General features: G+C 44.8%; 1 protein-coding gene across 1 annotated transcript in view; it reads right to left on the minus strand.

Annotated features, from left to right (window-relative positions):
* Window positions 1-27247, minus strand: part of LOC137376366 (synaptojanin-2-like) — a 217607-nt gene that overhangs the window by 61791 nt on the left and 128569 nt on the right. The window contains 5 exon segments of the mRNA XM_068044775.1: window positions 5025-5165; window positions 5644-5728; window positions 9852-10043; window positions 10251-10407; window positions 20894-21046. Coding sequence (XP_067900876.1) covers window positions 5025-5165; window positions 5644-5728; window positions 9852-10043; window positions 10251-10407; window positions 20894-21046 — 728 coding nt within the window.

The following is a 27247-nucleotide window of genomic DNA, read 5'->3' on the forward strand; positions in this document are numbered from 1 at the left end:
ACTGGAGTAGCCATACTGACACCCATACGAGTAGACATGGGTTATCTCAGAACTTTGAAGATGATGCAATTTGAAAGTTGACTCCAACCATAGAAAGTGCTGATGTAAGGGCAACTGGGCTGTGATTTGAAAGGTAAGAGGGATCACTTTTCGTAGCGATAGGGTGGACAAAAGGAAAGTTCGAAGGAGAAGGAAAGATAGACTTTAGCAAAAGCAATCATGATCCTAATTTTGTTCAGGTTTGGAGTTGGGAAATGTGAAATCTCATTATTATGAAATCCCACTTCTCAATGTTTCAAGTACAGCTGATTGTGGATCAACTAACAAACTGGCTAGCCTCGGTATGTCCAAAAATCCCCATGTCATCAAGTGACAATTTTGAGGAAGATGTGAAGTCAGAAAACTGTTCACACTTCAGCTGACCGTGTTTCTGTTAAATATGCTCTTATGCCACCAATATCTCAGAACAATATAACAAAACTTTCAAAATTTAAGGCCCTAAATCCAGGTCTGGACAACCAAGAAAGAATACTAAACCATCTCAGATATGAATATCTGAGTAGAATTCATCAGATTGGGGCCTATGCTGATCATGAACGATCCCAAAAGAGTTCTCTAATTGTAATAAAGACATTACAAACAGCTTTTACATTCAAACTCCTTCCCTGGTAATAACTTGTTGAGATCCCAAGCATAAAGTACCTTCTTCTTTAAAAGATGGACATAAATTCATATTTATAAAATAACTCAGCTATTATCACAAAGAGTCAACAGTCTATTTAAATATAAATTACAGCAAAAGACATGCATTTATATAGCACTCTTAATATAGGCAAAACACTTCACAGAATCCAATGAAGAAAAGAATGTCAAGCTAAAGAAGGAGATACTAGGAGGAATGACCAAAACAGCTTGATTTTAAAGAGGGTCTTAAAGAAGGAGAGTGAGCTGGGAAGGCAGAGAAGTGTAGAGAAAGAATTCCAGAAGGTGGGGCCTAGATGGCTGAATTCAGGGGGATGAAGAAGAGGCCAGAGTTGGAGAAAGTTTGGGGAGCGGGTTGTCGAAGGTTAGAGCAGGTTTCAGAGATAGGCAGAGGAAAAGGTGTGAAGGAATTTAAATATAAGAATGAACATTTTAAATCTGAAGTGTTAGGTACTAGGGGCCAATGTAGCTCAATGAGGACATCTTCTTTGGCCTCATCTCGAGAGACAATGGATACGCGCCTGGAGGTGGTCAGTGGTTTGTGAAGCAGCGCCTGGAGTGGCTATAAAGGCCAATTCTAGAGTGACAGGCTCTTCCACAGGTGCTGCAGAGAAATTTGTTTGTCGGGGCTGTTGCACAGTTGGCTCTCCCCTTGCGCCTCTGCCTTTTTTCCTGCCAACTACTAAGTCTCTTCGACTCGCCACATTTTAGCTCCGTCTTTATGGCTGCCCGCCAGCTCTGGCGAACGCTGGCAACTGACTCCCACGACTTGTGATCAATGTCACAGGATTTCATGTCGCGTTTGCAGACGTCTTTAAAGCGGAGACATGGACGGCCGGTGGGTCTGATACCAGTGGCGAGCTCGCTGTACAATGTGTCCATGCGGCTCACATGGCCAAGCCATCTCAAGCGCCGCTGACTCAGTAGTGTGTACAAGCTGGGGATGTTGGCCGCCTCGAGGACTTCTGTGTTGGAGATACGGTCCTGCCACCTGATGCCAAGTATTCTCCGGAGGCAGCGAAGATGGAATGAATTGAGACGTCGCTCTTGGCTGACATACGTTGTCCAGGCCGCGCTGCCATAGAGCAAGGTACTGAGGACACAGGCCTGATACACTCGGACTTTTGTGTTCCGTGTCAGTGCGCCATTTTCCCACACTCTCTTGGCCAGTCTGGACATAGCAGTGGATGCCTTTCCCATGCGCTTGTTGATTTCTGCATCTAGAGACAGGTTACTGGTGATAGTTGAGCCTAGGTAGGTGAACTCTTGAACCACTTCCAGAGCGTGGTCGCCAATATTGATGGATGGAGCATTTCTGATGTCCTGCCCCATGATGTTCATTTTCTTGAGGCTAATGGTTAGGCCAAATTCATTGCAGGCAGCCGCAAACAGGGATGATGAATAAACAGGAATTGGGATAGGATACAGACATCAGAGGTTTGAATTAGCTAACGTTTATGGAAGGAGTGAAGGATGGGAGGGCAGTCAGGAGAGCACTGGAATAGTCAAGCCTGAATTTGATAAAGGCATGAATGACAGTTTCAGCAGTCGATGAGCTGAGACAGCAGCAGAAGCAGGCAATATACTGAGATGAAATAGGCAGTCTTTCCAGTGGAGAGGTCATGGGATCAGAAGTTCAGCTCAGGGTCAAATAGGGCGCTGCGCTTATAAACAGTCTGCTTCAGTCAGGAAAATTGGCTGCGGAAAGAGTTACAAGTGGTGACAAGGGTTTAGAGTTTGTTGAGGCCAAAGGTAACGGCTTTGGTCTTCCCAATGTTTAGTCAAGGAAATTGCAGCTCATCCAAAACTGGATGTTGGACAAGCAGTCTCACAACAGAGGCAGTGGATGGGTTTGAAGGTGGGGCTGGAGATGTAGAGTTGGGTGTCATCGGCTTACAAGTGGAAGCTGTCTTTGAAAGATGTCGCCAAGGGACAGCTTGTAGATGAGGAAGGTGGGGGGTCAAGTAAACAACCTAGGGGAAGCCATTGCTGGAGCTTTGGCTACTACTAGGTAGGCAGGTGTGAACCAAGCGAATGCAGTCTTACTGAGATGGACAACAGAGGAGAGGCATAGGATGTACATGGTGTGGTTGATCATGTCAAAGATTGCAGGGAGCTCAAGGAGGGTTAATGCAACATGGTCACAATGACAGAAGATATTATTTGTAACTTTGATTAGGACCATTTCAGGATTGTGACAGGGATGGAACCTGATTGGAGAGATTCAAACTGAGAGCTGCAGGAAAGATGGGTATAGATTTGGGAGGCAACAATGCATTCAACAATTTAGGACAGGAGGAGGAGACAGGATGGTAGTTTGCAAGAGAGAAGAGTTGACGGCAGGGTTTGTGATGGCGGAGGTTTGGTGATAATGGTGGTTTTGAAAGTAAGACAGACATACCTGAGTAGAAGAAATCATCTACAATGTAAGATAAAGTGGGAGCCAGGAAGGGAAGTTGGGTTGTCAGGTTTGTGTGGGAATGGAATCTCATGGACAGGATGGGAGATGGGAGAAAAACTGGAGAAAGATGCGTTATTAGGGCTAGTAGAGGAGGGAGCCGAAGGGGAGTTTTGGCTTGGTGGGAAGGGAAAAGGCAGGCAGAAACAGCAGAGACACTTGACGGATGGTCTTCAACGTAGTGACGAAGAACAGCCCGCACTTTTATTTATTCCTTCTCGGGATGTAGGGATTGCTGGCAAGGCCAACACTTATTTCCCATCCCTAGTTGCTCTCAAGAAGATGGTGGTGAACCTACTTCATAAACCACTACAGTTCATGTGGTGAAGGAGCTTACATAGTGCTATTAGCTAGGAAGTTCCAGGATTCTATCCGAACAGCGATGAAGGACGATGAAGTCGGCGTGGTGCGTAAATTGGTTACCAAGGGAGATTGCTCTCCGCAATTAAGCTGCACCTGTTTATTGCAATGAAGGCAGCACTTAACATCTGTGCTGCCTGCTGATTAACATGATTGCTGGAGCAGCCAGGAAGAGGTGGAGGGAGTGGACATTTAAGATGGTTTATCAGCTACCCATCAAGCAAACTGTTTTGTTCTGGATGGTGTTGAGTTTCTTGAGTGTTGTTGCAGCTCCACCCATCTAGCCTTGTGCCTTGTAGATGCTGGAGAGGCTTTGAGAAATCAGGGCATGAGGCATTCCCCACAAAATACCTAGCTATGGCTGGCTCCAGTAATCACAGTTGAGTTTCTGGCAAATGGAAGCCCCACCCCCAATATTGACGATGAGAGATTTGGTGATGGTAGTGCCATTGAATGTCAAGAGGAGGTGGTTAGACTCTCTCTTGTTGAAGATGGTCATTTTGTGGCAACTGTGTGGCACAAATGTTATGAGCCACTTATCAGCCCAAGCCTGGATGTTGTCCAGGTCTTGCTGCATACAGGCACTGATTGCTTCATTACCTCAGGAATGGAGAATGGAGCTGACTGCTCCAATCATCAGAAAACGGCTGCAATTCTGACCTTATCATGGACGGAAGGTCATTGATAAAGCAGGTGAAGGTAGTTGGACCTAGAACCAACTTGTTGAATGTGAAGATGTAGAGAGAAGGGTAAAGAGATTTAAAGGAGATGATTAGTGATGGAGAAAAGAAGTCAGAGGTTGTCTTTGCTCCCCAGGAAGATTCCAGATTAGTCGATGATCTTAGCTGAGATTAGTGAGACTCGATAGCATTTGACACAGTCCTATCAGATCTAATGACAGATGGCAAAAGCAGTTATGTGACAAATGTGCTCAAATTGCATCCCTTAGATTTGAGAAGTGAACATGGGGCGGTACCAGGGGTACAATGAGACAGCTGTGAGTAAAAGTTTTGCTGCAAAGACAGAGGTGAGGAAGTGGTTGAGCAAATCAACAACTTAAGTGTCCGGGCGAATGGAAGGTCAAAGGCTAGGCAGTTACGAGTTTGAAAGGGCTTGCAAATAGCTCAGGGAAACAGTTTTTTCCAGGGAAGGATGCAAAATGAAATGGGTTAGAAGTGGTGTGGAGGGTTGTGGGTGGTGAGGGATACAGGAAAATGGTTACAGATGGCCTCATCAGTGACTGGGACCATGAAAGTAGAGAGGTGGTGGAAGATAACAAGTTTGAAGGGGTGGTCGTGGACATGAGTAGAAGAATTTAAATGGAAGAAATGTTTTAGGAAGGTCAGCAAGGCAGTGAATTCAGAGGAGAAAGGGCAAGGGGAGGTGAGATAGAGATTGAAGTCAATTAAAGAGCTTTAAAAAGGTGGTGCATTAAGTTACAAAATCCAACCATTTCAATAGAATTTAGTAAAATAAAATTTAGCTTCAAGTAGCAGCTGCTAACCTAATGTAGGGCACATGATGGAGTCGGACAAAAATATACAGACAGACACCGACAAGTTGCCCCGAAGACAGCATGATGTACTTATGTGTCCTGGAGATTGCCTTCTGAAGCTGTTCTGCCCACATTTTCTTGTTCGTTGTGCTGCAAAAAATTGTGGTAAAGTTTAAAAAATCTTTGCAATATATTATTAGGTATAGCACTGCTAGAGTACTTTACCTAATCAACCAATGATATCTAAAGAATTGAGAAATATGGAAAACTCTACAGTATAATAAATCTAACTTGAAAATATGATATTTATATTAGATGTTTTAATTTCAGATTTCCAGCATTGGCAGTTTTTATTTTCAATTAGTAAATTGGATAACAGTCACATGGATAAGATTCTCTCTTTGAGCATATTGAATACATGCTCCAATTTGCATATAGATAGTTTGCATATCTTGCATTATTGGAAAGATCTACATGGCAATGAACTAATGTTGGGTATGTAAGTTAGTCACAATTCATCACAGTTACAATGATAATAGCGTATTTGGTATCAATGCGAATAAAATTAATCATTAATCATTAATCTACTCTTTAATCATCCACTTAGAAGCAAAGTAACAATGCTCACCTAGCATTGACAATATTTCCTGCATTGAGTCCCACCATTTCCTGAAATCCAACAGCAAAGATATCTGGTGGGTAGCTCTCATTATCTATACAAAGAACAAAAAGGATGACATTTTAACAAATAGTGCTGAAATACTGTAACAATTCTGATCAAACATTATATATTTTTCAAACCATTCAAACCATGGAGGGAAGAAGTGTTGGGTATTCTAAAGGGCATTAAGGTGGACAAGTCCCCAGGTCCGGATGGGATCTATCCCAGGTTACTGTGGGAAGCGAGAGAGGAAATAGTTGGGGCCTTAACAGATATCTTTGCAACATCCTTAAACACGGGTGAGGTCCCGGAGGACTGGAGAATTGCTAATGTTGTCCCCTTGTTTAAGAAGGGTAGCAGGGAAAATCCAGGTAATTATAGACCGGTGAGCTTGACGTCAGTGGTAGGGAAGCTGCTGGAGAAGATACTGAGGGATAGGATCTATTCCCATTTGGAAGAAAATGGGCTTATCAGTGATAGGCAACATGGTTTTGTGCAGGGAAGGTCATGTCTTACCAACTTAATAGAATTCTTTGAGGAAGTGACAAAGTTGATTGATGAGGGAAGGGCTGTAGATGTCATATACATGGACTTCAGTAAGGCGTTTGATAAGGTTCCCCATGGTAGGCTGATGGAGAAAGTGAAGGCGCATGGGGTCCAAGGTGTACTAGCTAGATGGATAAAGAACTGGCTGGGCAACAGGAGACAGAGAGTAGCAGTGGAAGGGAGTTTCTCAAAATGGAGACGTGTGACCAGTGGTGTTCCACAGGGATCCGTGCTGGGACCACTGTTGTTTGTGATATACATAAATGATTTGGAGGAAAGTATAGGTGGTCTGATTAGCAAGTTTGCAGACGACACTAAGATTGGTGGAGTAGCAGATAGTGAAGGGGACTGTCAGAGAATACAGCAGAATATAGATAGACTGGAGAGTTGGGCAGAGAAATGGCAGATGGAGTTCAATCAGGGCAAATGCGAGGTGATGCATTTTGGAAGATCCAATTCAAGAGTGAACTATACAGTAAATGGAAAAGTCCTGGGGAAAATTGATGTACAGAGAGATTTGGGTGTTCAGGTCTATTGTTCCCTGAAGGTGGCAACGCAGGTCAATAGAGTGGTCAAGAAGGCATACGCCATGCTTTCCTTCATCGGACGGGGTATTGAGTACAAGAGTTGGCAGGTCATGTTACAGTTGTATAGGACTTTGGTTCGGCCACATTTGGAATACTGCGTGCAGTTCTGGTCGCCACATTACCAAAAGGATGTGAATGCTTTGGAGAGGGTGCAGAGGAGGTTCACCAGGATGTTGCCTGGTATGGAGGGCGCTAGCTATGAAGAGAGGTTGAGTAGATTAGGATTATTTTCAATAGAAAGACGGAGGTTGAGGGGGGACCTGATTGAGGTGTACAAAATCATGAGAGGTATAGACAGGGTGGATAGCAAGAAGCTTTTTCCCAGAGTGGGGGATTCAATTACAAGGGGACACGAGTTCAAAGTGAAAGGGGAAAAGTTTAGGGGGGATATGCGTGGAAAGTTCTGTACGCAGAGGGTGGTGGGTGCATGGAACGAATTACCAGCGGAGGTGGTAGACGTGGGCACGATAGCGTCTTTTAAGATGTATCTAGACAGATACATGAATGGGCTGGAAGTAAAGAGATACAGACCCTTAGAAAATAGGCGACAGGTTTAGATAGAGGATTTGGATCGGTGTAGGCTTGGAGGGCCGAAGGGCCTGTTCCTGTGCTGTAATTTTCTTTGTTCTTTGTTCTTATTCATGTCATTGATCTAAATCTTAACAAAACTTGAGTGATTCCTGCTCCAAGAACAATACCAGCTTTTCTAACCTCTCGATGTAACTGATGTCCCTCATCCCTGATACCGTGCTAATAAGTCTCCTCTGCAAATTCTCTAAGGCCTAGATATCATTCCTAAAGTATGGTGCCCAGAACTGACAACAATATTCAAAATGGGGCCTAACCAGTATTTTATAAAGGTATAGCATAACTTCCTTGCTTTTGCACTCTTCATCCTCCATTTATAATGCCACATTTACCCCCTTCAAGTATTTTTCTAATTTCCTTTTGAAAGTTATTATTGTATCTGCAACCACCATCCTTTCAGGTAATGCATTCCAGATTATAACTATGCCTTTCTAACAGCATTCTCAACTTGTCCAGCCACCTTCAAAGACTTGTGTATATACACTCCCAGGTCTCTCAGTTCCTGCATCCCATTTAAGATTGGACCATTTAGTTTATATTGCCTCTCCTGATACTTCCTAACAAAACAATCACTTCACAATTCTCTGCATAAAGTTTCACCTGCTATGTGTCTGCCCATTTCATTTGTTTGTCTATGTTGTTCTGAAGTCCTGTAATCTTTTACTAACCCCCTCACTGTTTACTATGTTTGCAAATGACACGAAAGTCGCAAATTTTGAAATTAAGCCCTGTATACCCAAGTCCAGGCTATTAATATATATCGAAAAGAACTGTGGTCCCAACACAGTTCTGTCCAGTCTGAAAAACAATGACTCACCACTACTTTCTGCTTTCTGTCTCTTAGCCCATTAAGTATCCACACAGCAATGCCCCTTTAATCCCATGGGCTTCAGTATTGCTAACAAGACTATTGTTAAAATCGTATTTTATCAACTGCTTTTTGCAAGTCCATATACACATCACCATACTACCCTCATCAACGGTCTCCGTTACTTCAAAGAACTCAGTTAAGTTAGTCAAGCATGATTTTCCTTTGGCAAATCCGTACTGGCTTTCATTTATCAACCCATTTTTTTAAAATGCCAATTAATGTTGTCCCAGATTATTGTCTCTAAAAGTTGCCTAGTCACCAACGCGAAGCTGATTGGTCTACAGCTGTTGGGTTTATCCATCTCCCCTTTTTTTTTTAATACAGGAGGGTAGTATTTATAATCCTCCAGGCCCTTGGCACCACTCCTATATCTAAAGATGTTTGGAAGATTGGAGCCAGAACCACCTTGATTTCCACCCTTACTTCCCTCAGAAACTTCGGATGCATCCCAGCTGAACTTTTCTACCTTGAACACTGCAAACCTTCTAGGTGCCTTCTCTGTATCTCATGTTTTATCCTATCCAATTTCTCTACTATATCCTCCTTTACTGCTACATTGGCAGTATCCTCCTCTTATGCAAATATTAACATTTTTCCAAGAATTTATTTATTTTTACTATTATTGATTTTTTTTGATGAGTTGTGGGAGATAGTTTGGTCTTCATACATGATGCAAAACTCTCTCGCCTTCCCAGGCTTTTAACAATGATACTTTGCTTTGCTAAACTCCTCTGTTCAGTCTGGGACCCTGAGCTCAACTTTAATTCTCCGACCTCTCTGTCCGCAGTTGCCTACACTGTTCCAATGATGCTCAATGCAAAGCCAAGGAACAGTACCTCATCTTTCTATTTGGTACATTACAACCTTCCAGCCTTAACTTCAAGTTTAACAACTTTAGCTCTTAACCACTGCTCCAGTACTCATAAGATTCCACCCAAATTATTTTTAAGCAAGTACAGAGCCAGAGAAAAGGGGATGGAGGCAGGCAAGAAAGAAAGGGAAAGGTCTGTGACCGTTTCCCTCTCCCTTTCTCTGTTTCCCTCTCCGTGATGCTGCCAGATCAGCGGAACGTTTTCCAGTATTTTCTGTTTTTATTTCAGATTTCCAGCATCTGTTTTTGTTTTAACAATGCCACGACACTCCTCCACCAGGTACAAAAGATTTGCGCAGTAGCATGGTGACTTCAGCTTTTTCCTCTATTGTTATGGGGTGGTTCAAGGTACCCATATCTCCTTGAAAGCATGTCTAAAATAGGAAATCACCAAATGGAGAATTGTTGCTCAATTCTTAGTGCCTTGTACCACAAGACATTGGAGCTTCAACACGTTGCAGTACGGTGCCAACTTAAAATTTAGAATTTTTTTAGATTACACAGTTCCAATCCTCATCTTTGAGGGGATGTTATTATTCGGAGTTTGCTCATTTGTCGTGTTGTAGGACACATTTCTGTACCAGCTACATCCTCGGTTAAACAGCTTCTATCTGTATTTCCATGCACTCAACCACTTAAATCTGAAATTTCTAATAACAGCCATTATCCAGATATATTAAGTAGTTTGGTAGTAGTTAAATCTGCAGCTTACCCTGGAATTTGGGTATTTCGCTCTGTTTGAGAGCATCAAGTAACCAACTACTAAGCTCCACAGTACTGAGCACGTTGCTTCTGAACTGTTTGCCACCATTTACATTCCAGGTCCCAATGCTGATGCGAGCACACTTGACATTGGTGTATTCTACATGTCGTTCACACATAGCTTGCAAAATCCCAGGAGGTGCTATAGGACAATGAAACAATTAGAAATCTATCATCATTTCATATTACTGACCTTCAGTTAAAGCAGAGGATACCATCATGACTGAAAAGTACAGGACAGAAGAAAAGATGCATTAATGGCAGGAATTTAACAGTTTTGAAAGTCCTGGAACAGACAGATTACAGTTAGAAACATTGTAATGAGTCTGTCATGAACATGGCTACTTACTGAAAAGTACACTGTTGTCCATCAGCATCCTTGCCTTATCTGCATAATCCTCACTGTAAAAATCCCCCATGAGAAGCAAATCAATAGCTTCTTGTTTAGCTCCATCAAAGAAATTGGCCTGGATTGTTCGGGATACAGAGCGCGCTCCATCTTTTACCTTGAAAAACACAAATACTTTATCAATGGAGTTCATAGAAACAGTTTCACCTAATTCAATTTTCACAATTCCTAACCTATCAGGTGTCAGCTTGGATCAGTTGGTAACGCCCTCAGCTCAGTCCAAAGCTGATGGGATTACACCACAGCCATGAAAGCAATACTGAGGGACTTTGCACTGTTGGAGGTACCATCTTTTGAATGAGGCAAAGGCTGTGCCTGCCTGCTCAAGTAGACGCAAACGATCTTTTGCACGATTGGAGGAGGAGTGGGGAGTACTCCCTGTGTCCTGACCAATAATCCTCCCTCAGCCAACATCACCAAAAAATGATCATCATTCATTTGCTGTTTGTCATGCTGTGGTCACCTACATGAAAACATTTCAGAAAGTGTTGTCATACAGTACTTTAGAGGCACCTTGATGTGATAAAATACTATATAAAGAGATGGTATTTCTTACTATGTCGGAAATGATCCCTAATCTGCAATAATGAAGATTTGATCACACCATACATATAGGGGGTGTTTTGAATTTACTTAGACATCGGTTTTCCCTTAAAAAGGCCTGAAATTCATGTCTTCATATATTTGCATATATCATTAGCAGATTACCAAAGTGATGCATAGAATCCATCACACCATCAGGGATCACAATCATTGGCTTTGATATTAACACAGAAACGGGAGCAGGGGACCCAATAGTTGGTGATGAACAAGCGACATGTGGGAATGGTTGATTTCATCCTAAATGCTCCATTATCATTTTACTTCCGAATGTCACCTTGCCACTGCATTTCACAGGGCACGACACGGGCCTGCATGATGTGATTTTCCCTCATCTAATTAAAGGTCCAAGTCCAGAGATGAAAGGGAGGAGGATGTTTGCAGAGTCTGATAGGAAAAAACTAACCAGGAAGTGGAAAATGAGTGCAAGAAGAGGAAAGGCTGCTCTTAGATGATCTGATGTGTCTCCAGATGTACTTCTGGGGGCAGTAAGGAGCAGGAGGGCGCTGCTGTTTCCAGCTGCTGGGAAAAAGAACCCTGCCGCCACCACCTAGAAGGGCTGGCTAGAGATGGCAGAGGAGGTCAGAAGCAGCAGTGTGACCCCCAGGTCATGGATTCAGTGCTACAAGCAGTTCAATGGCCTGACTAGGCCAGGAAAGGTGACCATACGGATATATTTTCACAGATCTTACACTGCATCCCCTCTCACTTTGTCTTGTCAGTCCTATTCCATTTCTGTCACTCCTCAGCATCAGATATCATAACTAATGAGACAGAGACAATGCCTAGCATGTTCACCTCCTGTATTCTCCCTCCATCACTGACAGTAACGACAATCCTCATATTATCTTGTATGAGCTCACTCACCTCCAAGCACACATCACACATCCTGAAAAGGCACCATCCTAACGCATGCCACTCACACTCCTTATGCACATGACTGATTTTCACCTTTCACTGTTTGCACTGCATCCATCGGATGGACACATTCCTCAGATCCATTCAGAGGGTTTCCAGCATTTCCTGTTTTTATTTCTGATTTCCAGCATCCATAGTATTTTGCTTTTGTATCCGTTCATAGGTATGTTGTGCCACAGTTGCAGATGAATGCCAGGGAGAGGGTGAGGGCAGTGGAGGATCCCAAGAAATTGCAACGATTTCTCCAATGGAGGAGGCACTTGATGGGAGATCAAGTTCCCTCAGTGTTGGTGATGGTGAGGCTGAAGGTCCAGTGGGGAAGGGTGACAAGATTAATCTCTCATACCCACATCTCCCACAAAGCACTTTCAGTGGACCTCAGAACATTGACAACCTTAATCAACATTCTCAAGTACGGGTAGGCGGTGGCGTAGTGGTATTATCACTGGACTAGTAACCCAGAGACCTAGGGTATTGCTCTGGGATATGGGTTCGAATCCCACCACAGCAGAAGGTGGAATTTGAATTCAATTAATAAATCTGGGATTAAGAAGCTAGTCTAATGATGGCCATGAAACCATTGTCGATTGTTGTAAAAACCCATCTGGTTCACTAATGTCCTTCAGGGAAGGAAACCTGCATTCCTTACCTGGTCTGGCCTACATGTGACTCCAGACCCACAGCCATGTGGTTAACTCTTACATGCCCTCTGAAATGGCCCAGCAAGCCACTCAGTTGTACGGAACCGCTACCAAGTCAATAAAAAGGAATGGAACCGGACGGACCACATCGACCTAGGCACCTGTCAACCCTGCAAAGTCCTCCTTACTAACATCTGGGGGCTTGTGCCAAAGTTGGGAGAGCTGTCCCACAGACTAGTCAAGCAACAGCCTGACAGTCATACTCACAGAATCATACCTTACAGACAATGTCCCAGACACCGCCATCACTATCCCCAGGTATGTCCTGTCCCACCGGCAGGACAGACCCACCAGAGGTGGTGGCACTGTAGTATACAATAGGGAGGGAGTTGCCCTGGGAGTCCTCAGCATCGACTCTGGACTCCATGAAGTCTCATGGCATCAGGTCAAACATGGGCAAGGTAACCTCCTACTGATTACCACCTACTGCCCTCCCTCAGCTGATGACTCAGTACTCCTCCATGTTGAACATCACTTGGAGGAAGCACTGAGGGTGGCAAGGGCACAAAATGTACTCTGGGTGGGGGACTTCAATGTCCATCACCAAGAGTGGCTTGGTAGCACCACTACTGACTGAGCTGGCCGAGTCCTAAAGGACATAGCTGCTAGACTGGGTCTGTGGCAGGTGCTGAGGGAACCAACAAAAGGGAAAAACATACTTGACCTCGTCCTCACCAATCCGCCTGCCGCAGATGTTTCTGTCCATGACAGTATTGGTAGGAGTGACCACCGCACAGTCCTTGTGAAGACGAAGTCCCGCCTTCACATTGAGGATACCGTCCATCGTGTTGTGTGGCACTATCGCTGTGCTAAATGGGATAGATTTCGAACAGATCTAGCAATGCAAAACTGGGCATCCATGAGGCACTGTGGGCTATCAGCAGCAGCAGAATTGCACTCAACCACAATCTGTAACCTCATGGCCCGGCATATCCCCCACTCTATCATTACCATCAAGCCAGGAGACCAACCCTGGTTCAATGAAGAGTGCAGGAGGGCATGCCAGGAGCAGCACCAGGCACACCTCAAAATGAGGTGTCAACCTGGTGAAGCTACAACCCAGGACTACTTGCATGCCAAACTGCATAAGCAGCATGCGATAGACAGAGCTAAGCGATCCCATAACCAACGGATCAGATCTAAGCTCTGCAGTCCTGCCACATCCAGCCGTGAATGGTGGTGGACAATTAAACAACTAGCTGGAGGCCTCCTCCTGAAGTCCCCAGCATCACAGATGCCAGCTTTCAGCCAATTCGATTCACTCCGCGTGATATCAAGAAACAACTGAAGGCAATGGATATTGCAAAACCTATGGGCCCTGACAATATTCCGGCAATAGTACTGAAGACCTGTGCTCCAGAACGTGCCACGCCCCTAGCCAAGCTGCTCCAGTACAACTACAACACTGGCATCCACTCTGAAATATGGAAAATCGGCCAGGTATGTCCTGTACACAAAAAACAGGACAAGTCCAACCCGGCCAATTACCGCCCCATCAGCCTACTCTCAATCATCAGTAAAGTGATGGAAGGTGTCATCAACAGTGCCATCAAGCGGCACTTGCTTAGCAATAACCTGCTCAGTGACGCTCAGTTTGGGTTCCGCCAGGGCCACTCAGCTCCTGACCTCATTACAGCCTTGGTTCAAATATAGACAAAAGAGCTGAACTCAAGAGGTGAGGTGAGAGTGACTGCCCTTGACATAAAGGCAGCATTTGACCGAGTATGGCATCAAGGAGCCCCTAGCAAAACGGAGGTCAATGGGAATCAGGGGGAATACCCTTCACTGGCTGGAGTCATACCTAGCGCAAAGGAAGATGGTTGTGGTTGTTGGAGGTCAACCATCTGAGCTCCAGGACATCACTGCAGGAGTTCCTCAGGGTAGTGTCCTAGGCCCAACCATCTTCAGCTGCTTCATCAATGACCTTCCTTCAATCATAAGGTCAGAGGTGGGAATGTTCGCTGATGATTGCACAATGTTCAGCACCATTCGTGACTCCTCAGATACTGAAGCAGTCCGTGTAGAAATGCAGCAAGACCTGGACAATATCCATGCTTGCGCTGATAAGTGGCAAGTAACATTCGTGCCACACAAGTGCCAGGCAATGACCATCTCCAACAAGAGAGAATCTAACCATCTCCCTTTGACATTCAACGGCATTACCATAGCTATGGTATACCATAGCTATGAGGAGAGGTTGGATAACCTCGGATTGTTTTCACTGGAACGACGGAGGTGGAGGGGCGACATGATAGAAGTTTACTAAGTTATAAGCGGCATGGACAGAGTGGATAGTCAGAAGCTTTTTCCCAGGGTGGAAGAGTCAGTTACTAGGGGACACAGGTTTAAGGTGAGAGGGGCAAAGTTTAGAGGGAATGTGTGAGGCAAGTTCTTTACACAGAGGGTGGTGAGTGCCTGGAACTTGTTGCCGGGGGAGGTGGTGGAAGCAGGTACCATAGAGACGTTTAAGAGGCATCTTGACAAATATGTGAGGGCGGCACAGTGGCGCAGTGGTTAGCACCGCAGCCTCACAGCTCCAGGGACCCGGGTTCGATTCCGGGTACTGCCTGTGTGGAGTTTGCAAGTTCTCCCTGTGTCTGCGTGGGTTTTCTCCGGTTTCCTCCCACAAGCCAAATGACTTGCAGGTTGATAGGTAAATTGGCCATTATAAATTGTCACTAGTATAGGTAGGTGGTAGGGAAATATAGGGACAGGTGGGGATGTTTGGTAGGAATATGGGATTAGTGTAGGATTAGTATAAATGGGTGGTTGATGTTCGGCACAGACTCGGTGGGCCGAAGGGCCTGTTTCAGTGCTGTATCTCTAATCAAAAATATGAATAGGATGGGAATAGAGGGATACGGACCCCGGAAGTGCAGAAGGTTTTAGTTTAGGCAGGCATCAAGATCGGCGCAGGCGTGGAGGGCCGAATGGCCTGTTCCTGTGCTGTACTGTTCTTTGTTCTTTGAATCCCCCACTATCAACATCCTAGGGGCTACCAAGAAACTGAACTGGAGTAGCCATATGAATACCGTGGCTACAAGAGTAGGTCAGAGGCTAGGAATCCTGAGCAGAGTATCTCACCTCCTGACTCCCCAAAGCCTGTCCACCATCTACAAGGCACAAGTCAGGAGTGTGATGGAATACTCTCCACTTGCCTGGATGGGTGCAGCTCCAACAGCACTCAAGAAGCTCGACACCATCCAGGACAAAGCAGCCCGCTTGATTGGCACCTCATCTACAAACATTCACTCCCTCCACCACCGACACACAGTGGCAGCAGTGTGCAATCTACAAGATGCACTGCAGCAATGCACCAAGGCTCTTTAGACAGCACCTTCCAAACCCGTGACCTCTACCAACTAGAAGGACAAGGGCAGCAAATACATGGGAATCCCACCACCTGCAAGTTCCCCTCCAAGTCACACACCATCCTGACTTGGAACTGTATCACCGTTCCTTCACTGTCGCTGGGTCAAAATCCTGGAACTTCCTTCCTCACAGCACTGTAGGTATACCTACTCCAAATGGACTGCAGCAGTTCAAGAAGGCAGCTCACCACCACCTTTTCTCAAGGGCAATGAGGGTAGGGCAATAAATGCTGGCCTGGCCAGTGATGCCTACATCCCATGAATGAATAAAAAAAAAAGTACTATCCCTTTCTTCTCTCCTCATAAAGATCAAGAGCCTCTGATGGAAGAGAACAAAGACTCCTCAGAGGAGCTGATAACTTCAGAGGGTGCACCATTACATAAAACATGTATCGCAGGCACCGACATAGATACCAGCAGCTAAGCTGGTCCACATAAACAGGTAGATGGGACAACACTTGGTTAATCTCACAGCACAAGTGAGCAAGAGCAGAAGATGGTGGAAAGGACAACTGATGAGATTATGCACTGGAGGCCACCACTTCTCCAAGCTCTGCTGATCAGGTCAGAGATGCATTACCACTGGGGCAAGCACTGAAAAAGAGAATGCTGGAGGTACAGCAGGGACTGACTGAGCTATCAGCATGGCTGACAGGTACACTGTCAACAATGGCAGAGAGCTCACCACCACCTTCTCAAGGACAATAACGGATGGGCAACAAATGGTGGCCTTGCCAGTGACTTCACATCCCATAAGCAAATAGAAAAACAAGACCACTCCCTTGTGTTCTATGGCTGAATGCAGATTTCACAGCCAGATTTCAACTTAATGGGTGTGGAAGATGAAGAGATGATTTGAATCTCAAGCTGTGAGATATTGGACAAATTCATTGAGGGTTACATGATTGTTTGTGCGAGGGGGTATCGTTGGTGTAGTTGACACTGGTCCAACCGAACTATGTGCTATTAAAGCATCCCTTGCATCACAGGCGCCAATATGATCTGATGGCCATGCATCTGGGTCCCCATCATCTCCATTATCATTGTTCTACTCATCCAATGGGGAGTCATGACGTCTTCAACATTCTGAACCTCCAGACGTGTCTGCACAATGTTTTGAAGGACACAGCATGCAACACTGATCCCCAAATGCTATACAGAACATCCTGACCCGTCAAGCCATCTGAACCTTAACTTCAGCATTCCTGCATCATGGCGATATGGCTGGCATTGCTCCTGTGGATGAATGGAGGGGTTCCTCAGATGTTTCGTAAGTCAGGATTGAAGGGGTATCCCCTATCCCCAAGTAGTCATCCTGTCAGGCACAAACATTGTGGAAATATTTGGCTGAAGCAGTTTGGCTTCACGGAAGCTCCCAGGAAATCAAGCACAGACCTGCATGGAATTCTTTTTAAGATTGCAGAGGAATTGAATATTGATGGACCGGAAGTGCTTGTGGTTCAGAAATACTCCTGACTGATCAGGTAATGTACCGATTGCCACATGCATGCAATCTGTAGCACTCTACACCTGTCGGAAGCCTACCAGAAATGCAAACCACAATACTCACTCTATTGACTGTCTTCATCACAGAGAAACGTTACATATCTTGCCCTGGAAAATAATCCATTTGTGTTGGCAGTTGGCGTCAGTCCTGTCTGTCCATGAGAGAACAGTGTTGAGGAAATCAGTGATGCCTCGGAAGCCCAGCCTAGTCTGTTTACATCTCGTCAAGACAGGTCGAGACACTTGCAGCCAGAGTCTGCACAGCTGCCTTCTAAGTCTGTATGCAGAATATGATGACTGTCAGCAGTGACCTGTGAGTGGCCAGCTACAGTTGCCATAGAGCTTGCCACATGCTCCATGGTGGATTGCAGAGCTGAAAAGTCCTGCATCATCATCCCATTTACAATCACGTTGGACTCCTCCAGGTTCTCTGCCACTGCATTCTCTACTGCCCACCTGCTGCTCAATGCTGTTACTGGTGCTTCGCTTCCTGCACTGCAATAATGGCAACGTACATAATCCTCCTTGCCGACCCCAGAGTCTAAAAATCACTATCTGTAGCCAAATACTGTAACCAAACTATAGCCTACAATGAACTGAGGAAACACCTATGACTGCAGAGCTTTCATATAGAAAGTTAAGCACCAAAATAAACATCTGCCCAATCATGCCTCTGTTTCCCTGGTGACCTTACCAACCCAGGGGAAACCCATGCTGCAATACCTGAAATCAATTTGGGGCCCTTACTAAGCATAAGATCCCAATTTAAATACATTTATCACTTCCCCACCTCCCCATAGCAGGACCCACAGACGGTTATCATGAAAATTGCCTGGTGACATCAGTGTCGGGTTTGGGAACATGTTGGGCGATTTTCACATTTTAACAACCAGCCTGACCATCTCCCACATGTTAGATGGGGAGGGGGAGCTAATATCGAGGCCATAATCTCTGCTAGATCATTGAGCTGCCAGGTAACATAGATGTATTCTTCTCTGCACACTAAGCTGCAATGTATATTACCCTTTTGCCATGACATTTTTAGTTGGCCAATGAGTGCAAGTTGGTGGATGGAGAAAAAAGTTTTTGGTGATATCATGGTGTGGAAATATTCATTTTTCCCGAAAATATAGTGACTGGGATGTTCCTGTGTTCCAGAATGATTTGAAGAGATTGGGACAAAAAGGTTAATATTTGCTCCATAGAGAGATACAGCACTGAAACAGGCCCTTCAGCCCACCCATTTATACTAATCCTACATTAATCCCATATTCCCTGCCACATCCCCACCTTCCCTCAATTCTCCTACCTCCTATCTACACTAGGGGCAATTTACAATGGCCAATTTACCTATCAACCTGCAAGTCTTTGGCTGTGGGAGGAAACCGGAGCACCCGGCGGAAACCCACGCAGTCACAGGGAGAACTTGCAAACGCCGCACAGGCAGTACCCAGAACTGAACCCAGGTCACTGGAGCTGTGAGGCTGTGGTGCTAACCACTGCGCCACTGTGCCTCCAGTTACTACCAACTTGACACATTGAGCACCATACCCATGAACGTTCCAAATAAACTACATTGGGCCAATTTCAACCTGTCACTGGGTGGGAATGGTGTGTCAGAAGGGCTAAAGCAGCCAAGTTGACTTACTGGCCTGAGGTCTCGCCAGCATTTTCCCTGTGCCATTAACACTCTCTCTAGACTAATGCTTTGTCTTTCATCACAAACATTAAAACTCCCTTTGCCTTTATCTCAAGGCAACTTTGTTATTTAATCTCTCTTGCCCTCTGCCCTATCACACACCTTCCCTTTTGTTCCCTTCCCCACTAACCCAACCCCCCCACCCCCACTCCCTTTCACTTGCTTAAAACCTAATTCTTTTCTAACCTTTGCCAGTTCTGATGAAAGGTCACAGACCTGAAACATTAACTCTGCTTCTCTCTCCACAGATGCTGCCTGACCTGCTGAGTATTTCCAGCACTTTCTGTTTTTATCTCTGACTTGTCACCCTGCTTGTCCGACACCCAGTACCGGTTGAGCAGAAATTTCCTCCAATATTGGAAAGGTCCTTGCCTCAAAATCACTCGGACAGGACATACCCAGGAATGGTGATGAGTAGTCTGGGACATTGGTGTAAGGTATGATTCGGTGAGTATGACTATGTCGGCGATTATGACTAGTCTGTGGGACAGCTCTCCCAATTTTGGCACAAGTCCCCAGATGTTGGTGAGGAAGACTTCGCAGTGTCGACTGGGTAGGGTGTGCTTTGTCACTTCAGCGCCTAGGTCGATTCTGGGTGATCCATCCGCTTTTATGCTTATTTGACTTTTCTGTAGCAGTTTGATACAACTGAATGGCTTGATAGGCCATTTCAGAGGAAAGTTTAGAGTCAACCACATTGCTATAGGTCTGGAGTCACGTGTAGGCCAGACCGGATAAGGACGGCAGATTTCCTCCCCTGAAGGACGTTAGTGAACCAGATGGCTTTTTTATAACAATCCAGTAGTTTCATGATTATTATTCATGAGACTGGCATTTTATTCCAGATTTATTCATTAGTTGAATTTTTGTCATTAATTTGAACTGAACTCATGTCTCTACAGCATTAATCCAGGTCTCTGGATTAAAGGTCGGTTCCCGTCTGCAAATGAAACCCGACCCAAGCCCGACATAACCACATCCGACCCCAAGCTCAACCAGAGTCCTTCCAGTTTTTTCCTGCGCTCGACCTGACCAGAGCATCAATTAACCTACCTTCCGTTTTTCACTTTGTTGCTTAACTGCACAAGCTTAAAATAACTGTAACAAAACCACTTTTCAAGCCCAAAAAGTAAATTAACATTGGAGCCACTTACCTGAGGTTGTGATAGAGCGTGTCCGGCCCGGCCCAACCCGTCCCGAGCCCAAATGCCAGACCCGGAAGTGCGACCCAAACCCGACACATGTCATCGGGTCCCGTTGGGTTTGGGTCGGGTAGCCAGCCTTTACTCTGGATTACTAGTCCAGTAAGATCATCCCCTAGTCCATCCCCTACCCTATGATTCAGTTTTTGCTAGCTGTACTCATGACCTTACTGGAGTGGACATTCTTCATGTGGAAGTGTAGAACAACAAATGTCAGTTGCTTACTCAGCCATAGGGGCAGCCCAATTCTATTCTCACCAGCAAGACTCACTGGATAATGGGCAGCAGCAGGAGCCCTGGCTAATTTTTCTTAAATGTTTCTTTTTCCTAGCCCAGGCTAGAATGAAATCAACTATAGTATTGCTAATGTCTTCCCAAGCTAAGTCTGCATTGACCAGCCACGGGACTTAAAACATATTTGGTCTCTCTGGCTTACATCATTCTGGCTCACTTTACCAATTGATGGGGAGCCTAAATAATGGGGTTTTAGAAGTAAATTTCTCTGTAATGGCTAAAAGAAACCATATTGCACACATACACTAATTAAAAAAAGATCTGTACTTAAAATGCACTCCATTTATATTACCTTCATTTTTCCCTCTCGTGCACGACTTCCTGTAAAGATCTTGCTTAAATTATGCCCATTCAATGACCACATTGTCTTGTAAAACTCCACAAAACGCTCCACTACAGTCTTCTTAATGGCCATTCCCAGACTCTCTAGCTGGCTGTACAAAACCTATGAAGAGATAAGAACATGACTCCAAAGTAATGAAACAGCATCAACAGCTTTGTTTTAAGAATGTTAGCTGAAATTATATTTATGGTCCTCATTTTTGATATCTTTATTTTCTTAGTCACCACAGAACACAAACTATTTCCCAGCTGAGAATACAGTTGTCTGCCAATGCTGCTTTTAAGTTTGGTAGGAGGCAACAAGTGATGACTCATATGACCATTTTTGTCCTGTCACTGTAGGGAAATTCATTGCATTACCACGGTGAGTGGAAAACTGGACGCAAACTTATGTCCTACTGCTCTGAGCCACTAGCAGGTTGGAGTGTGGCTACATATAAAATACAGATGCACAGACAATATCTTCTAAGAAATTCTAAATTTAATGCTATTTCACAAGATTCACAGAAATTGACAATTTCAGTGGGATGAAATTGATTACTGCAGAAGAAGGGGCGCACGGATCAGGGTCCACAATCAATTTGCGTTCGTTGATTGCAATGGGGGTAGCATGTAAAATCCATGCTATCTGCTAATTTACATGATCAATGCGTTTACCCAGCGCTACTTTGCTGTTCAATGACTGCACGCATGAGTAACAGACCCGATATTGGGAATGTACACGATGCTACTTAAAGGCAGCCAGCACCTCTTAAAGGGGAAGTGGTTTGTGGCTGCAAATTGAAAGCAAATTATCTGTGAGGTTACATGGTAGAAGCTGGCAGAGAGCATGCACAAAGATTTGTTGCTGCTGCACTCGAGGTCTTGGTGAAGGAAGTAGAATGTAGGATGGCCCTTCTGTAACCCCTAAGGGGCTGGGCACTTGCCAGGCAGCCGACGCACAACGAGAGGAAGTTGCCGATGAGGTGAATGCGAGGAGCATGGCTCCTTGGACATGGAAGCAGTGCAGGAAGAAGATCAATGATCTGACAAGTGTTATGAAAGTAAGAACTTCAACTGGCTTCTCATAGCAGCTGCATGCACCATCCACAGCCCTCCCATCTCCCCACCAACCTACAATTTGTGACAATCAGAATAGCACAGTTCCTTTAATAGCCTTAATCTCACCCTCACAAGCTTAGCATTATTACAACCTTCCCACTAACAACTCAGACCTCACACGCACACTTGGCAACTATTGTTTATCCCTGTCTGGCGCAAAAGTAAAAGGGGAAAGGTAGCCAAACCATGGCTTACAAGGGAAAATAGAGATAACATTAGATCCAAGGAAGAGGCATATAAATTTGCCAGAAAAAACAACAGAGCTGAGGATTGGGAGCAGTTTAGAATTCAGCAAAGGAGGACCAAGGGATTGATAAAGAAGGGGAAAACAGAGTACGAGAGCAAGCTTGCGGGGAACATAAAAACTGACTGTAAAAGTTTCTATAGTTATGTGAAGAGAAAAAGATTGGTGAAGTCAAATGTAGGTCCCTTACAGTCAGAAACAGGGGAATTTATTATGGGGAGCAATGAAATGGCTGACCAACTAAATGCACACTTTGGTTCTGTCTTCACAAAGGAGGACACAAATATCATACCAGAAATGTTGGGGAACACGGCTTAGAGAGAGAGAGGGAAGAACTGAAGAAATCAGTATTAGTAGAGAAATGGTGTTGAGGAAATTGATGGGATTGAAGGCTAATAAATCCCCAGGGCCTGATGGTATGCATCCCAGAGTACTTAAGGAAGTGGCCCTAGAAATAGTGGATGCATTGGTGGTCATCTTCCAAGATTCTATAGACCCTGGAACAGTTCCTACAGATTGGTTGGTAAAGCGCATGGGATTGGGGGTAGTTTATTGCGATGGATAGAAAATTGGTTGCAGACAGGAAACAAAGAGTAGGGATAAATGGGTTTTTTTCCGAATGGTAGGCTGTGACTAGTGGGGTACCGCAGGGATCGGTGCTAGGACCCCAGCTATTCACAATATATATTAATGATTTAGATGAGGGAACTAAATGTAATATCTCCAAATTTGCAGATGACACAAAACTGAGTGGGAGGATGAATTGTGAGGAAGATGCAGTATAATGTGGATAAATGTGAGGTTATCAACTTTGGTAGCAAACATAGGAAGGCAAATTATTATCTGAATGGCTATAAACTGAGAGACAGGAATATGCAGTGAGACCTGGGTGTTTTCGTACACCAGTCGCTGAAGGTAAGCATGCAGGTCCAACAGGTGGTAAAAAAGGCAAATGGTATGTTGGCCTTCATAGCGAGAGGATTCGAGTACAAGAGCAGGTATGTCTTGCTGCAATTATACAGGGCCTTGGTGAGGCCACACCTGGAATATTATGTGCAGTTTTGGTCTCCTTATCTGAGGAAGGATGTTCTTGCTATAATGGGAGTGCAGCGAAGGTTTACCAGACTGATTCCTGGGATGGCAGGACTGACGTATGAGAAGAGATTGAGTCGGTTAGGATTATATTCGCAGGAGTTCAGAAGAGTGAGGGGGGATCTCATTAGAAATCTATAAAATTCTAACAGGACTTGACAGGGTAGATGCAGGAAGGATGTTCCTGATGGTGGGGGAGTCCAGAACCAGGGGTCATAGTCTAAGGATACAGGGTAAACTTTTCAGGACTGCGATGAGGAGAAATTTCTTCACCCAGGGAGTGGTGAGCCTGTGGTATTTGCTACCACAGAAAGCAGTTGAGGCCAAAACATTGTATGTTTTCAAGAAGGAGTTAGATATAGCTCTTGGGTCTAAAGGGATCAAAGGATATGGGGCAAAAGCAGGAACAGGTTACTGAGTTGGATAATCAGCCATGATTATAATGAATGGCGGAGCAGGCTCGAAGGGCCGAATAGCCTACTCCTGCTCCTATTTTCTATTTCTGCTTCTCTCAGTGCCCTGTGCACCTTATTTCGACTTTTTAATACTACATTTTGGTGCTCAACCTCCTGTTGAATTATTTTAAGGTTGCGTTTGCTGACAACGCAACCACTAGGTGGTGCAGTACTAGCACATGCACAAATACAGCCTCTTCCACTGAAATGTCACTGTCTGTGATGTTCATGCAGCTGCCAAGATTAAAGTTGATGCTGCTCAATTTATCACAGGAAAATAACCTCAACCCGAAAATCCCCTCCAAGGTTGCCATCACTGCCTCCGTCCCACCCCCAACAGTCTCCCGCTCCCTCTTGCCATTGCTTCATTTGTAGCATTTCTTGGATGTCTCCTGCTCAACTGTTCAGATTTTTTTGGACAAAGACAGAAGATCTCGAGTATGATACTACTATTGAAATTTGGAATATAAAGCAACTTTCTATGGGACGGTAAAGTCAACATTTACACTGAAGTAAACCTTTCAGGACTGCGATGAGGAGAAACTTCTTCACCCAGAGAGTGGTGAGCCTGTGGAATTTGCTACCACAGAAAGCAGTTGAGGCCAAAACATTGTATGTTTTGGGTCTAAAGGGTTCAAGGGGTATGGGGCGAAAGCGGGAACAGGTTACTGAGTTGGATGGTCAGCCATGATCATAATGAATGGCGGAGCAGGCTCAAAGGGCCGAATGGCCTACTCCTGCTCCTATTTTCTATGTTTCTATGTAATTCAGCTATGGCAGAACACTATCCAAACAATTTTTTTTCAACATTCTCACTAATACACTTCCATCTTTCTTGCAGAAGAAGGTGGTGCATAACAAAAAGAACAGACAGCCACTGGTGGAGGAGCAGCATGGCAGCACATCCATTCTTCCATTGAGGAGACGGTGCTGTCCATAATGGGAAAGAGCAGAGTGGATGCTGTGGCCACTGGAGGCCATACCGAGCAGGGGTTCCATTGAAACCATAGAAAAGTTACAGCACAGAAAGCGGTCATTCAACCCATCGTGTCTGCGCCAGCTGAAAAAACTAGCCACCCAATCTAATCCCACCTTCCAGCACCTAGTCCGTAGCCTTTCAGCTTACAGCACTTCAGTTGCAGGTTCAGGTACCTTTTAAATGAGTTGAGGGTTTCTGCCTCCACCACCGATCTGGGCAGTGAATTCCAGACACCTACCACCCTCTGGGTGAAAGAGTTTTTCCTCAGGTCCCCTCTAATCCTTCTACCGATCACCTTAAATCTGTGCTCTCTGGTAATTGACCTGTCTGCTAGGGGAAACAGGTCCTTTCTGCATCCTCTATCTAGGCCCCTTATAATTTTGTACACCTCAATTAAGTCACCCCTCAGCCTCCTCTTTTCTAAGGAAAACAACCCTAGTCAATCCAATCTTTCCTCATGGCTGCAATTTTCAAGCCCTGGCAACATTCTTTTAAATCTCCTCTGTACTCTCTCCAGAGAAATGATGTCCTTCCTGTAATGTGGTGACCAGAACTGTACGCAATACTCCAGCTGTGGCCTAACCAGCGTTTTATACAGTTCCAGCATTACATCCCTGCTTTTGTATTCTACACCTCGGCCAATAAAGGAAAGCATTCCATATGCCTTCTTCACCACTTTATCTACCTGTCCTGCCACCTTCAGGGATCTGTGGGCATGCACTCCAAGGTCTCTCACTTCTTTTACCCCTCGCAATATCCTCCCGTTTATTTTGTATTCCCTTGCTTTGTTTGCACTCCCCAAATGCATTACCTCACACTTCTCGGGTTCTTCAGATCTAATCTTCCTTCTCTCTTCTCCCTCAGCTCACACACACTGCATGACAGTATGCAGATTGTGTCATCATATACTACTTCCTCTCTGCTCTCCCCAAACCACAACCTAACCCTTGCCATGTTTTGATTTCAGTTCTCCAGGATGTGGAAGTCCCTCAGCTACTGCAGGAAGATGGTGATGGTGATAATGAAGATGTGCCATCATTTGACATCCCTCTCACAGCCACCAGCACAGATACTGACACTCAGCGTAATTTATAGCCAAATGGGTATACGCCAAGAACTGCTTGGTGCACTGGGAAGCTTGTTGAAGAGCTTTGTGCACAATATCATGGAGCATGAACACCACCTACAATCTATCACAGAGCTTTGTGCAGAGCTTGTAGCCCATCCTTTCCAATGTGGAACAAGTGGTCAGCTGTGGAACCCACCATGATGGAGTATCTCATGACAAATAAAGCAGGTTCCACTGCAGCACAGAATGCTGCCTGAACGCTCAGATAGCTGCCAGCTTAGCTCTGAGTGCCATTGTTGAAAGGAGCTTCCAGGGCATCACAGCACTCCAACATTCTATTCTTGAATAGAGCACTAGGAGTGCTGAGGTGCCACCCCATGAGAATGGGACTGGTTCCATGGAAGAGCAACCTGCTGTCCTCTGTCAGAATGACAGCATATCTACTTCCACATCCGTCATTCAGCTTGCACCTTTATTGGTGCCTGTCAGCCAGCCAGCACAGAACAACCCGAAGCCATCCTCCAAGGCTATCTGCAGTTTCCTTAATGAAAGTTTCAAAGCCTTTCAGCTCACAAACTCCAGCCACTGGAGAAGCATCTCATAACAGCACCAGGATAAATATAAGAGCATGAGGAACAGACAACATATTAATGTTGTCGTCAGTTTGAGATTATTGATTTGCTAAATTTTGTTTTGGATTTTCATTTGATGTCAGCTTTTACAAGTGAGGGAATAAACAATCAGTGTTTAGTGAAAGAGGACAATGTGATGGTGGTTGTAAGAAGATAGGCTCAGTGTGTGGGACTGTTAGTGAATGAGGACTTGGGCTTGTGCCTAAAGGTGAAAAATGGGTACTACCTGGTCCAGTGTAACCACTTGGTCTCTACACTATCAGACAGACAGTTAGCCATCAATGGAGGTCCTATCAGCATGCAGCTCCAAAGAGTCCAACATTTATCAGTATCCTTCTTTGTCTTGGATGTTGCTTAGAGCTGTCCAGGCTGCCTATCTGGATATATATTTGGACAGCTACAAAAAATAATTTAAAAGGCAAATGAAATGTTGACCCTCATTTCAAGGGGCTAGAGTACAAAGGGGTGGCAGTATTGCTAAAGTTAAAATAAAGCTCTGGTTAGACTGCATCTGGAATATTGTGTTCAGTTCTGGGCACTGCAGTTCAAGAAGAATATATTGGCCTTGGAGGGAATGCAGTGCAGATTCACCAGAATGATACCAGGCCGAAAAGTGCTAAATTATGAGGACAGGTTGCATAGATTAGGTTTGTGTTCCCTGGCGTCTAGAAGATTAAGGAGTGCTCTAATTGACACTTTTAAGATGATGAAAGAAATTGTTAGGGTAGATAG

This window comes from Heterodontus francisci, chromosome 13 (assembly GCF_036365525.1).
Source record: "Heterodontus francisci isolate sHetFra1 chromosome 13, sHetFra1.hap1, whole genome shotgun sequence".
Taxonomy (NCBI): domain Eukaryota; kingdom Metazoa; phylum Chordata; class Chondrichthyes; order Heterodontiformes; family Heterodontidae; genus Heterodontus; species Heterodontus francisci.